The 13,698-nt window shown below is 48.6% G+C and overlaps 1 protein-coding gene across 1 annotated transcript in view; it reads left to right on the top strand.

The window, feature by feature from the left end:
* GRIN2C (glutamate ionotropic receptor NMDA type subunit 2C) overlaps nucleotides 1-13,698 on the top strand; it is a 48,747-nt gene that overhangs the window by 21,332 nt on the left and 13,717 nt on the right. The window contains exons 5-7 of the mRNA XM_014601787.3: nucleotides 2,893-3,104; nucleotides 4,682-4,850; nucleotides 6,895-7,048. Coding sequence (XP_014457273.2) covers nucleotides 2,893-3,104; nucleotides 4,682-4,850; nucleotides 6,895-7,048 — 535 coding nt within the window. The remainder of the gene's footprint in view (nucleotides 1-2,892; nucleotides 3,105-4,681; nucleotides 4,851-6,894; nucleotides 7,049-13,698) is intronic.

Below are 13,698 nucleotides of genomic sequence, written 5' to 3'. Positions count from 1 at the left end.
TCTCTGACTAACCACCTAAGCATCCTAAAATGTGATGTAGCTGCTATGTGCTCTGCTTCTCCTTCCTCTCCAAACTTGCTCTCCAAGAATAGGTTTTCCTATGCTTTCACTTCTCCCATCAACTCTTAACAGGCTCCCGTTCCAGTCATAGAGACACTGTCCATCCCTGCCGTAGACTCCCCGTGCCCCTTTTAGATCTCCCTGCTTGCTCGCACTACAGTCCCCTGTCCGCTGCTGTTCCCCCAAGTCAGATTGCCTCGTACCCTCCGGGCGCCCTCCCGCAGCCTGAAGATCTTCAACACCGTCCCTCCTTAATAGGACCTCCTCAACCCCCCTCATCAGAGTCCTGCTTCCTCTGGGTGAACTTCTGTTTTGTTCCAGGCAGGACACGCGGTTCCTTGCTCTGAACTGTGGTTTTAAACCCAAGGCTGGCACATGCTATGAGTTTCTACTCATAGCATATGCCAGCCTTGGGTTTCCAGCCCTTGGAAGTCAGGCATATTGGAAAGGACTTTGGCTTGGGTCACTCTTTTAAGCTGGAGGCTTTCTTCTGAGAGGGTGAGGAACACCATATGTATGAAGCAGCTCTCCGGGAAGCCACAGCCCATGGAGCTGTCAAATGGTGAGGGCTCAGGGCATGATGAGAGTCGGAGCGGAAAGGGGAGAGCTCACGAGCTGTAGGGAGTTAGTAACAGCTCTGTGTGTATGCTGTTCAGTAACCAGTCAGGGGAATGCAGCAGGCCTGGGTCAGCCTCCTTTCAGTGGCTCTGAGTTTTAGTAGTTCACCCTTGTGCAACCTGAACCTTGCACGATGTAGCTACTGCTTCCGTCAGGCTCGTGCTGGAGCCATTGAAAGGTGCAGTTCCCCACACTTCTGTCTGAACTACTGCCCTTGCATGGCTTCGGAGAAGCGGGATATGCTGGGTTTGTGAGAGTGATAGAACAGAAGATTGCTAGATCATTAATGATCCCAAAGCGCTTTCACTAGGGTAGGAGAATGAATGATGAAATGCCGGTCAAATGTAGGTGACGTTCAGCCAGCCTGAATCGCCTTGCGGATGCCTTTGCGCTCTTGTTCTTCCTTCCCATAGCCAGTCGTGCTGTGTGCGAGTAAGTGGCTGCATCTTACCCCAGAGGTGATCAGTGAAGTTTTGTAGGTCTAGAAGACATCTTTGGTGGACACTTGGTGCAAGTTAGATGTACGTGTTTTGATATGGGGACTGAAAAAACCATCCCAAATATATATATTTTTTCTTTCTCAACTCAAAACAGAACCTTTTTTTCTGTTGTCGTTTGCTCATTTGTTTTAATGAAAAACTGAGGAAATCCTTTGGGCCTGAAAGAAAACATTGATTTCAGTTTGGCACTATTTGCTTTGTAAAAATATTTGAAAACAAATCAAATCCAACTACGTTTGGCCTCCAAACGTTGTTCTGAAATGGAAAAATCCAAACATTTCATTTAAAAAACAAACATGTTGTTTTTCCCCCAAAATTTTGGTTTCCCAGACAGAGCCACATTTTTCAGTAAATCAAACTATTTGCTTTAAAAAGAGTCTCCTCGGCTCTGTTTGGCTGGAAAGCACCAATGTGTTTACTGGATAGCCCTGCTGAGAGCTGATAGCCACACAGGCCCCCAAGAGGGACCCTCCAGGCTCCTGAGGATGGTGTTAGTCGACTTGGGACGCGCAGTCAGCTGTTGGCTGTGGCATCAAATCAGCCTGGAGGCAAGTCAGCTAGCAGATGTAAACCACCTAACCTCAGGTTTCCTCGGAGGCCAGTGTGAACGCCACCTGTTTATCAGAGTTGGGCACGCAGGGCAATAGCATTAGCAGCTACAACAAGAAGCAGCCTGCCACTGTTTCTTTCCAATTTTAGGCCAATGCCTTTTTCCCTGGGGTGGCATCAGTTTTGCTTCTGGTCTAGGAAAATGTGCTTGCTAACAAGGCCATTTGCTGGCAGAGGTTGTCTAAGGCTAATACAGCTGGACTCTCCTAGAAGGCAAAATTTGCCTGGATTATTGTGGCAGGAGCTAGCTTCCACAAGGGACAGGGAAGGTGGTAAACCACCTAACCTCTGTTTTCAGTCAGCGCGGCCTGATTATCAAATGAAACAAATGAGTGAGCTACGGACTAATAATTATTTGGAGAAATGAGTTGGCGAATTGCTCTGCATAGCAAATTGATCCCAGATAGAGGAGAGGGGAAATGTGTTGAATAGGTGATTTGCGCTTTGCTGTGTGTCCAGCAGAGCTCTGCTCTCTGATACCTGCAGCCACCTGGGCCTTCCTTCTCCTGCCTCTTCCTCCTTTATAGCAGTGCAGCGAGGGCGGGGATTGCAGAAGGCAATGGGCCTGCTTTGAACCCTAGCAATAGTCTCACCTTCCCCATTGCTTGGTGGCGTTTCCCCGGGTGTCGACTGTAACGCTGAAGTTACACGTTACACTTAGACCATACTAAGGACACTTAAAACATGATAAAGCTCTTTCACTTGTGCCAAGTGCCCCCCTGAGCATCATCTCAGAGTTACTCCACTTTAGGTGAGGATTAACTCCGGGCCGTGTGATGTAGCTTGTGTTAGGGTAACTTCAGTCTGCTCATGGAGATAAAACAAGCACTTTTTAGTTCTCCGGCTCCCCAGGATGCATGTCTCCCAGCCTCCCCCCCCCGATAGAGCCCAGGTGTCCCGGCTCCTAGTCGCATCCCTGGTTCCTGGCTGTGCCCCCGCACACCCTCTAGTGGCAAGTCAGAGCCGTGAAGGCAAGAAACGGTATTCATCTTTAATGTGCAACTGCTCATAGCATATTTAACAGTGCTTCGCAGCCCACAGATTTAGCATAGTCTAAGTGTAATGTGTAACTTCACCCTAATGCTGCTCCCTCCACTCTTGGCAGGTGGGGAAATGGGAGAAGGGGATCATCCACATGAAGTACCCTGTGTGGCCCCGTTACGGCTCCTTCCTGCAGCCCATGTCGGACAATCGTCACCTTACCGTAGCCACCCTGGAAGAGAGGCCCTTTGTCATCGTGGAGAACACGGATCCCACCACTGGAGTCTGCGTGCGCAACACCGTGCCCTGCCGGAAGCAAACCAACTACACCGAAGGGTAAGTGGGCAGGCAGGGGGTGGCTGGAGGTGCCATATCAATCCATGTCAGAGCAGAGTTAATGAAACATTTCCAGCTCTGAGAAACACTATTTGCAGAACCAGGTGGTCCAGCTCCTGCCCAGCTGGGATCGGAGCTATGCAAGCTACACTGGTAGCAGGGAGATGCTACTTGTGCTAGAAACGGGCTCCCTGAGTATTTTCAAACAGGAATGTTGTGGTTTGGGTTGGAGGGGTGATAGGGGCCTGTTGCAGCAGGGTTTCTTATCACAGCTGTAAGAGCTCTGTCACGCCCAGCTGGAGAGAGAGCTTCGAACTGGGCTTTCATCCAGGCCTGAGTCTTACAGGTGGGAGCTTCTGGCTCTTGCTAGACTTGAGTTATGACACAGCTGGAGCCCTCTGGGAGCAGGCTCTGGGGCTTCGGCTCAGTGCCTGTAAACACAGTGTTTTCCCAGCAGGTTGGCTGCTGCCCTGGCCCATCAATTATAGTTCCAGGACAGTGAGAGTCTGTGGATTTAGGGCTGTGGCTGAGGTTCCTCAGAGACTACCTTCTGGAAAGGTGGCCATGAAGATGCTCCTGGAAGGTGTCCCTGCAGGGATGCAGCTAGACAGGCCTGTGCATGGGTATTAATCGCCTGTCCACAGCTGACCCCTGCAACCTGCTGATCAAAGAGGTGTCAGCTGCGCTGCAGGAGAGTGAGCTTTCCTTGGCAGATCTGCTGCACAGTCATCCTACACCTACTTCAGACTTTCTGCCACTCTTTCCTTCCCACAAGGGACCAGGCATTGCTCAACAGCCGTCCCCTGCCCCCCCAATAATAGCCGCCACCCCATGCTCTTCTAGCCTTCCCAGCATGTTAACAGTGCCACCCCCCACTGTGTCATTTGGTTTTGCTCAATGGCCCTGATTCCTGCTGCATAAACCTCTATGGCTTCTGTGCAATCATTTTACTTTAACTCAGCAAGGGCCAACCTTTTTTGGCAGGTGTGCCACACATTAGTTCCTCACCCTCCCCAGGTACCACTCCAATCCTCTTCCCATGCTTAGTCTGTTGCTCTGTTTTCTGCTCCCTATCTGATTTGTTGCTGTGCCCTCTGCCCTGTTGGTCATCGTGCTCCCTGCCTAATCTGCTGCTCTGCTTTCTGCTCTCTTCCCAATCTGTTGCATGCCACACGGCCCCTGTGCCACTCATGGTACCCATGCCACAGGTTGGCCACTCCTGTCGCAACTAATGTAAAAAGCTGCTGACTGTGTGTTGTACTCATTGTCAGTGCTCTGGATTCAGGAATCCAGCCCTTGCAGTCATTGTTTTGAACCTGGGCAAAAGGCATGTGAAATGTCACAGCTGGTGCAGGTAAGAGCAGGGTTGTGGCATGGCTGTGCCTGGTGCCCACTTTGCATGGATATAAACCATCACCTGAGGTGCAAGGCAGTGGGATGGGGCTTAGTAGCCCCAGGGCTGCTCCATGTGCCCTCTCTCCAGGCAAAAGTGGGACCTGACCTGTTTGCTGCAGCATCACCTGTCTCTGGGAAGTATCTGTGCGTATACACAAGTCTGCTTAATGCCTTGCTTCCAGGGGAGATGGGCCTGCAGACCCCTACACCAAGCTCTGTTGCAAGGGCTTCTGCATCGATATCCTGAAGAAGCTGGCCAAGGCGGTGAAGTTCTCCTACGACCTCTACCTGGTAACCAATGGAAAGCATGGGAAGATAGTGCGTGGCGTCTGGAACGGGATGATTGGCGAGGTAGGGAGGACATGGTTTTTTGCAATGCACCTCTCCTTGGGAAGGGCTGCACTAGCAGCCTGTTGCCAGCAATGCACCTGAGCCCTTGAGTCGCAAGTTGTGCCAGTTCTCTGCTGTCAGCAAATAGCTCTGAACCCCCCAGGCAAAATGTATGCCTCATTCTCCTCCAGTGGCTTGCAGTTCCTCCCTTGGGTCACGTGGTGGAGGTCTGTGCTGTGTATCGCAGTGTCGCTCCACGTACTGGAATTCCTCGCGGTTTGGTTCTATTTTAAGTTGGAAGTTAAATTAAAGATAAAGAGAAGGAATGTTTTAGCCACAAAGTGAAGCACTCAGAGCTTGGGAGGCATCAGCGCTAAGTTAGCCCTTGCAACCTTATTTCAGCACCTTGTGCATATGTTACATTACAGTCTTTAATGGCACGGTCACATCCTATTTTTTCCCCGGGATCCTGGCATTACTCAGTGGAAGGCTCATTATTTAAACCATCTTTTTATCCTCCCCTTTTAAGCATCATGCAATACCCCCTGCATTGAATGCAACTATTTTTATTACCTTTTGCGCATTGCAAAGGCGCTGTCACTATGGCAGGCAAGTGCTTTTGTACCTCATAGACTAACTAAATCAGATGTATAAGCTTTCCTAAGCAGCAGCTTGAGCTTAACTCCGACAATGAAAGCTTATACACGAGATTTAGTTCGCTTATAAGGTGCAAAGCTACCCTGCCTTCTGCCTGACTAAGACTGCTAACTACCTCTCTCTAGGCAAGTGTTTTGCCAATCTTTATACATTCATCTTTGCAGACCCCTGTGGTATTATCCCCCTTCTTCCTCTGGGGAGCTAAGGCATAAAAAGATGAAAGTTAAAATCATTGGAAGTATCTGCCCATTTTGGGTGCCCAGCGTAAGACACCAACAGCAGGATGTTCCCAAGTGTAGCAGTTTTGTAGTGCTCTGCCTGTTCAAAACACAGCCCTGATCAACCTCAGTTGCAGTTATGGCTCCTTAGCATTTCTGCCCATCTCACTCCAGGTGTCACATTGGATACCCAGAAATAAATGTGCCTAGGGGCCAGCTGTCAGCATTTAGGTTGAAGTGACTTGCTGTGAGGCAGGGAGAGAGTCCAGGTCTCCAGGACAGAATTCATCTGCCTTAATCGTGAGACCCTCCTCTGCCTGCCATCCCTGGTCCTAATGTTGGCATATCTCCCAACTTGAGCAAAAAATGAGGTTCATGTAAAGAATGGATGATCCTGCCCTGAGCAGGAGGCTGGACCAAATGACCTTGGGAGGTCCCTGCCACCTGTGCCTAGCTCTGGCGGGCTTGACTCGGCAACCTGAATGTTCTTCTGTAGTTGTCTTGTGCTTGTGTGAGATGCTGATACACATTGGGTCCAATTCCCTGGCGTATACACCAGCTGCTCTCCAGTGGGTGGCAAGAAAGGAGATTTGGGTGTTGGATTCTGGCCTAGCAGCTGTGCGTCTAAGTCGGTTATTGCTCTCCTGTCCTCAGGGCAGGGATGGCTTTAGGCTGCAGGTTGTGCAGTAGCCTGCCTGGCCCCTGGTGCAGCTGGCTGCTCTTTTATACTCTATTTCCTTATGTGCCTAGGGCAGCAGAGAGTAGCTGCTGGACAGTGTGCTGCAGCTGTGCCCCAGACATGCCCCCAATCTGCTGCTTACATTTTGGCTGGGGTGGATGCAGAGCTTTTATCCCATTTCTGTAGTTGCTGGGGTGGCACCCATGGGGTACACAAACCCTGGGGGGGCACCTATTGTATGCTGGCAGAGTGGAGAAGAAGATCTTTGAAGTCACTAAGCATCAGTCTCTGAGCCTGTTGGAGGAAAACCAGTAATAAAGGAAGGAGTTTATCGTGAACACATTTTGGAGGCTGGGACAAGGAGAGTGCGTTGCTTTAGGACTAGTCTTTTCGCTAGTCACTGTGAAGGCTAGACGGAGAGGATGGTTAGCTTTGTAGGACCTGGTTAGCAATTGCTCCCTTTGCTCTGGATTTGCCTGGCCATGTTCTTGATCACCTTCCCTGTCCCCAGGTATACTACAAGCGAGCAGACATGGCCATTGGGTCCCTCACCATCAATGAGGAGCGCTCTGAGATTGTGGATTTCTCTGTGCCCTTCGTGGAGACTGGCATCAGCGTCATGGTGGCCAGAAGCAACGGGACTGTCTCCCCATCTGCCTTCCTAGGTAAGCAAGTGCTTGCTTGGCGCTGGGATGGTGATTGTGTGTGAAGCCACAGGTGTTAATGCTTTGGAGAGGGGGAAATGGGTAGAGTGAGAAATGCAGGATGAAGGTGTGGCCCTGTAGTTTACCTTCTGGGGTGAGTTTTCAGAAGGTCAGATTGGTTAAGGCCCCAGTCTGGTGTGGAGAGTCCAGTTCTGTGTCACTGAGGGTCATGGGGTGTGTTGCCACGTCCAGGTTAATTCACATCCTCAGCATTACTCAGAAGGAAGGCTGAGCCAGAGAGGTGCCTGCCTTTTGGGGGATGAAAATTGCTGCTGACCTGATTGATGGGCTGATATCATTATCTGGCCTTGAAGGCTGGGTAGGCAGAGGTCTGTGCAGGATCCCTACATTGGTGCTAGGCTATCTGCCATTTGTCATCAAGCAAGAAGCAAGGTTAGACAGAGAAAGGTGCATGAGTCCAGCCAAACTCCATCCTAACCTGGCTCTTGTTAGTTAAGAGGAGAGAGGACTCCTGGATTTTATTTCTGATTCTGCTACTTGTGACCTTGGACAAGTCACTTGGCCTCTCTGCCTCAGCTTCCCTATCTATAAAATGACTCTAATAGCATCTCTCTTACAGGGTACTTGAGAGGCTGAACTGATTATTTAATAGAGCACTCGGTATTCCACTGATGAGGTGCTATAAAAGTGCAAAGAAGTAGCATCGTTATCCATGCATAAGTAATAGTTTCCCAATCTTTTTCCTACAACTGAACGCCTTGGCAATTGCCAAAGGAACTTCATGTCCCTGTGATTTTTGAAGGGGTGGTGACTGGGCTGCAGTCTCTGAGTGGGATCAGCAAGGAAACAATTAACCTATCTGCTGGGTTTGAGCTTATCCTGGGAACTTGCAAATATTTGTGCCTCTCCCCTTGCAAAATCTGAACTCTTTCTGTGAGAAAAGCCTTGCTACTTGACCATGCTGTAACATGGAGTGCAATTTTCAGCAGTGTCATAACACAGAATTAGATTGTCTTGTGCAGGTTCTTGATGGATTCTGCTCATTTCCAGGGCCATAGGGTCCTTCTGCCATATTGTCTAGAAGGGGCTCTCTGGGGTTTAATGTTGCTGTTATGCTCTGTATGGTTATGATCTATAGATGGGTCACTGATGACAAAAATGGGAAACTTGAAGTCCACTGAACAAGTCATCTTAAAATGAAGGGTTTGATTAAAGCCTGCATTGCTGGAGACTATAGGTCCTCACTGTCAATGCAGGATCAGAGCTGAGCAGATCAGAACCAACGTGCCCGTGGCAACTTTTTGGTGGAATTTATGAAATGAGCTAATGCATCTCGGACAAGTTCCCAGAGGAGAAGAGGCCACATTGCAGAAGTTTCTATTGACTGGCCTCCCTGCTGTTGGTGACATAACAGGCCAAGGTATAATTGTAGGCCACACGGCGGAGATGCTAGTCTGGAAGGACAAATCTCAGGAGGATTTTCTATGGCTTGCATATATTCTGGGGGTATTCTCACTTTTTGCCAATCTGAGGGTTATTTAAGTGTTGGGTGTGTTCTTGAAGTCTCTTCCAAGAGTGGTGGCTCTTTCTCCACCAGGTTTGGCTTATGGAGTAGTGCCCCTCCTGGATGGAGACCTTACCGTTGTCGCATCCAGCCAAGAGCTACTGCACCTTCTCTGAGAGAGCTTTGAAAAGCAACCAGAAACTTCAGTGAGTGCAGAACACCTTAGAATAAGATGATCCATGCACTGGGCAGTTCACTTTTGCTGCATGGGTGTCCACATATGAATTTTAATCTCTCTTCATGGGGGTTGAGCACCCATAATTCTCATAATCCATTTGGCATTGTGGGTCCTCAGGAGTTTTGGAAATTGGCTCCCAAAGCCTCATGTTTTCTGGGGCTCAGATGTCTTGGAAACAGCCTCTCATCTAGCTGACATCAAACCCAGTGCGTCTGAGAAGGGCATCTAAGCTCAGGCTCGCGGGGTGGGTGTTCTTGGTAGAGCAACCTTAGCTGTGACCTTGCTTGGGTGGTCAAGGTGCAATGTAAAGGTCTCTCTGTCTGTTAAAGCTTTTGCCTGGGAAGGGCTCTAATTCAGAGCAGTTTATAGGAACGGGTTAAAGGAACAGGTTGAAGATGTTGATTGTATTTGTGACAGCATATCATGATGATGCCGTAGTTTTATATGCGGCTGCTATGCCTGCTGTAGATAGCTATTATGGATTGTAATTATGATTTCATTATACTAAAGCACCCACAGGCCAAGACAACGGCCAGAATTGCAATAAAAGTATTTTTGAAATGTCATTATTAAAAGGGTCATGTTGGCAACTCCCTTAGTGCCGTATCAGAGAAACAAGATTTGTGGGGTGAAGAAATGTTTTTTGTTGGAGGAACTTATATAGTTGGGAGCAGTAGGAGACATCATTTTGGGCTTCATGTGCCCTTCATCAGGTCTGTTGGGGAAACAAGTTGTCACCATCCAAGCTACACACAAGGCAGAACAAATGATTTAATTTAACGTAATGGTGTTAATAGATGTAATCACTTGAAAGGGGAAGTGGGCGTTTATTACCTGTGGGGCAAAAAAAAAGTTAGCAGGGGGAGATGTGAGAGGTAAGTTTTAATGAACCATAAAATCAATGTTTCAGTTATGTCCATGGGTTTTAGTGTCCAGGAAAGTTATGAGTTTCTGTTCCCACGCCTGTCTTCTGGAGTTTCCGGGGGAAAGCAACTGAGCCTCCAACTTCACTGCTTTCCCTCCTTTTCTCCTTCAATAACCTATTATTACACCCCTGCATACTCCAAGAGAAAACCATTCCAGGAACTTCTTATACTTGGTATGAAGTTGGAGTTGGGGTGCTCTACACTTCCGGCCCTTGCTGTTTGGAGGAGGTTGAAGAAGGTAGGGACTGAAGCCAGATTACATGAAGGCCAAGGTTGGGTTTTGCTGGTGCTGAAATCTGTTCTTGCCAGACTGCACTTTGCTGAATTTGCAATGTGTCTGAGAGACGGATCCAGACCCAGGAGCTCGACTGAAAGCAGTTGGAGCTGGGCATTTGGGTTTGGACTCTCTCCTTGAAAGGGGAATTTCAGATGTGAAGTGGAGCGGGTTGGGAGTTCTCGGGGAGGGTTTTCTGTTGAAGAATGCAGGACTGTTGAAATCTTTAAGGCTTGATTTTTGCCTTCAGCCCAGCCGACAGCATTTCCTTTCTGTAACAATAAGATGAACTATTAGACATTCTGCAGGTTGCTTTTCCTTCCAAATCAGAGCCAGACCTAAATTTAGAGGTCCTTCCCAGCATCCTGACTTGCATTTCTCATTTGGGCCTGTATCTAATCTAACTCCATCTGTCTTAATGAAACCACCCAGCACCCTGTGGGGTCCCAGTGAGAGCTGATCCCTCCTGCTGGAGGTGCCATTACTGCCCGGTTGCCCTCTGGGGTTAACTGAAGTGACTCGAGGCATTTTCACCCACTTAGTCTTTGCCTTAAATTTAGCCCCATGGAAGCAAAACTTCTCTGGTGGGAGTTACTGCTGCTATCATAGCACCTGCATGCCCCAGATGAGATTAAGGGCCCAGTGGGTTGGATATAGCCCCCATCCCAAAATGCTTACAGATCTAAAGCAACAAGGCAGACAAAGGATGGGAGCAAGGAACCGCTGTTATTCTCACGTTACAGATGGGCACAGAGATAGGAAGGTCACATGGGGGCTTTGTGCAGAGCTGGGAGCTTAACGCAGGTCTCTTGAATCTCTGGCCACTGCTTTAAGGACAAGGCCAACCTGAGGCAGCGTGGCATGAGGGATGGGATGCGTGAATTCAGCTGAGTGGAAGCAATGTACCCATTGTCAGGTGAGGATACAGACACCACATCAGCATCTCTGACAACACTGGAGGGCAGGCAGGGCTCCCGTGGCCCCCTCCCCTCTTTCCTGCAGTGAAACAAAGACTGTCGTTTTCTTTCACTCGCTGCCAGATCTGCAGAAAGTCTAAGACACAAAAAGAAACCAGTTATGCAATGGTTCTTTTCAATGAATTGAATTTGGGACCGGCTGGACTGAGATTATTCCTCGGGATGTTCGTAAACCCACTCTTTGCCTCTTGCACATTTTAATAACAACATTCGAATAAATGGTTCTAAGTATTTCCTTGCAGGGTGGGGGGAAAACCTGAATGTTTAACTATGCAGGAAGCGTGTGTGACTATGCACGTGCCTGGGCACGCATGCTAGTCTGGAGGCTTATGCTTTGTGTGAGTACCCGTCACTTTGAGTTTCCTTAGCAGTGCATGCTGCCTATCTGCGCTTGTTTGAGGACAAGCATGTTTGCAGTGCCCGTCACATGAACAGGTCCATATAGGTGGATGCAAAGCTTCTGCATATATACACACCTAAGTGCATATGTGGATGAACGTGCGTTGCGTGTTGCATGCGTTGTGTTGGAAAGTCCTGTAGTCCTTGTGAATGAGCATTTCTGGGAGTATATATCGCCCTTGTACTTTCATTGGTGCGTGTGCAAGCTTGACAGCCTGTCTCTATGTGCATGAGCATACATTTGTAGTATATGCTGCATGGTTCATCCATGAAGGTCTCCTTTGTGTGTGTGAGTATGTAGGTGAATGCATTTGCCTGTGTAAATTGTTCTATGTAGGTGTACATGTATGTCTGTGTGTGCATGTGTAAGTGTACACGTGTGTGGGAGAGAAATGGCATATGCAGTACTGTACAGGCAGTCCTCCTACTCATGGGGGGTTGCCTTCCTGGAAAAGGCAACAATGATGCAAGTTGAATTTGATTTTTCCCATTGAAACAATGTTATAATAGGGCATTATGTTCCTGACCAAGGGCCTGATGCCCAACTTTTTTACAGAAATGACCATAAACATCATATTTAAATCAACTATTTAATCAACTATAAATGATATACACCGTACAGCATAAAGCTTTCTAAAGTGTACTGTATATACATCAGCTAAACAGGGCAATACAGCAACTAATCACATAACATTTTATTGAATCAGGAGGTGAAGGAACACCTTCATCAGGGTCATGGAATTCAGAAGAGCTTCTTTGGGGAGATTTTGAGGAGACTTAGGGGCACTTGATGGTTTTTTGAGAAACTGGTCCAGGGATGTTGTTTTGCTGCCCTCTTTCTCATTGTAAATGTCCCTGTAGTGCCCTAAGTGCGAGGATCTAGCGCCGTAAGTAATAACAAGGGTGCAAATGGCAGAGCACCACAAGTGTGAATCACCGTAAGTCGAAACACTGTAAGTCGAGGACTGCCTGTATTATGTAAGCACATCTGTTGGTCTGTGTATATTCGTGAGCTTGTCCAGGCTAGATATGCTTGCTTACAGGTTGGTATAGGCACATATGGTCCTTGAAGGTTTCTGTAACCTGTGCACAAACCCAAGATGTTGCTGCCAAAAGCTGTTATCGTTTCTTCGGCTTCAGAGTTTTCTGCCTTCTGTGTTCTGGTACTGCAGGTTAAATGTGCAGCCAGACTCCCCGAGCCAGTGGAGGGGAGGGCAGATAACTGGGATCTAGATGGGCCAGTCCCCTGACATCAGGGCTGAGTCCAGGGTCACAGGAGATAGGACCACCCTGGCTTTAGTCCTCTTCAGAAAGGTGTGTCCCACCACCTTACTTTGGAAACTTCCCCCACGCCATAGGAGCAACCCTTGCTGAGTCCAGTTACTTGCATCCTGCCAGGCCTCTGGGGTTTAACGGTTTCTCTGCTTTCTCCAGATTTGGGCCTTGCCACCTTGGGCATGATGATCTCCTCCTGGCACAGGAAATACGAGCAGGGAAGTTCTGCCCAAGAAGAGCCAGGGTCAAGGTTCCCCGCTCGTTTTGTCCCACCGGTGCTGTGTGTCCTCCCTTGGTCTCCCATCTCCCTCGACATGCTAATGAAAGGCATCTGATGCCATCAGATAAAGTTTCTCTCCTGCCTGACAGGGAAGGACACGCTGACAAATGGGCCTTGGTTGCTGTATTTTGAGGGCCTGAATTAATCCCATCCTTCAGCCTGCCCTTTAACGACGGAGCTCTATCACTCCATGTGTCTGCTGCTGTCACCCAACAACTGCCACCGTCTCTTCTGCTTGGTCTCTCTCTGCCCTCAACGCCTCGTGCTGTTTGCGTCTCTTCTTGCCTCCCTTTTCCACGGCTGTCCATCTCCCTTTTCATCTCTGTCCCTCTCTTGGCATCTCCTTCCCTCCTTTTGTGCCTGTCTTGGTTCTTCATACCCTATTCTCTCCCTCTCTGCTCCTCTCTATTGCTGTCTCTCACTGGGTGAGCCCTGAGTGCAATAGGAAGGTGTGATCACAGCTTGGAGAGCTTTAATCTAGTTAGGTAACAGCAAGACTGTAGCACCGTTAGCTTCAATACAGGCTCTGCAAAGCCATGGGTACCCTGATGCTCACCTGGACAGCTGACCGGCATCACAGCCCCCCCACTGCCACACCTTCACTGTGATTCTTACCTAAATTAGGTAGATTAAAGCTACAGGCTGTCACAGTGCAGGTTTACTCTTGGTAAATCCCTCCCTCAGCTTAGTCGATGATGAATATATCTGCTTTATTGCACCTCTTTTTTTTTTTTACTGCTGGTGATTTTTTTTTTCCATCGCTACATCCCATTTTTC

The sequence above is a fragment of the Alligator mississippiensis genome, chromosome 8 (genome assembly GCF_030867095.1).
Source record: "Alligator mississippiensis isolate rAllMis1 chromosome 8, rAllMis1, whole genome shotgun sequence".
Taxonomy (NCBI): domain Eukaryota; kingdom Metazoa; phylum Chordata; order Crocodylia; family Alligatoridae; genus Alligator; species Alligator mississippiensis.
The sequence above is the reverse complement of the archived record's forward strand: the minus strand, read 5'-3'. Positions and strand labels throughout refer to the sequence as shown.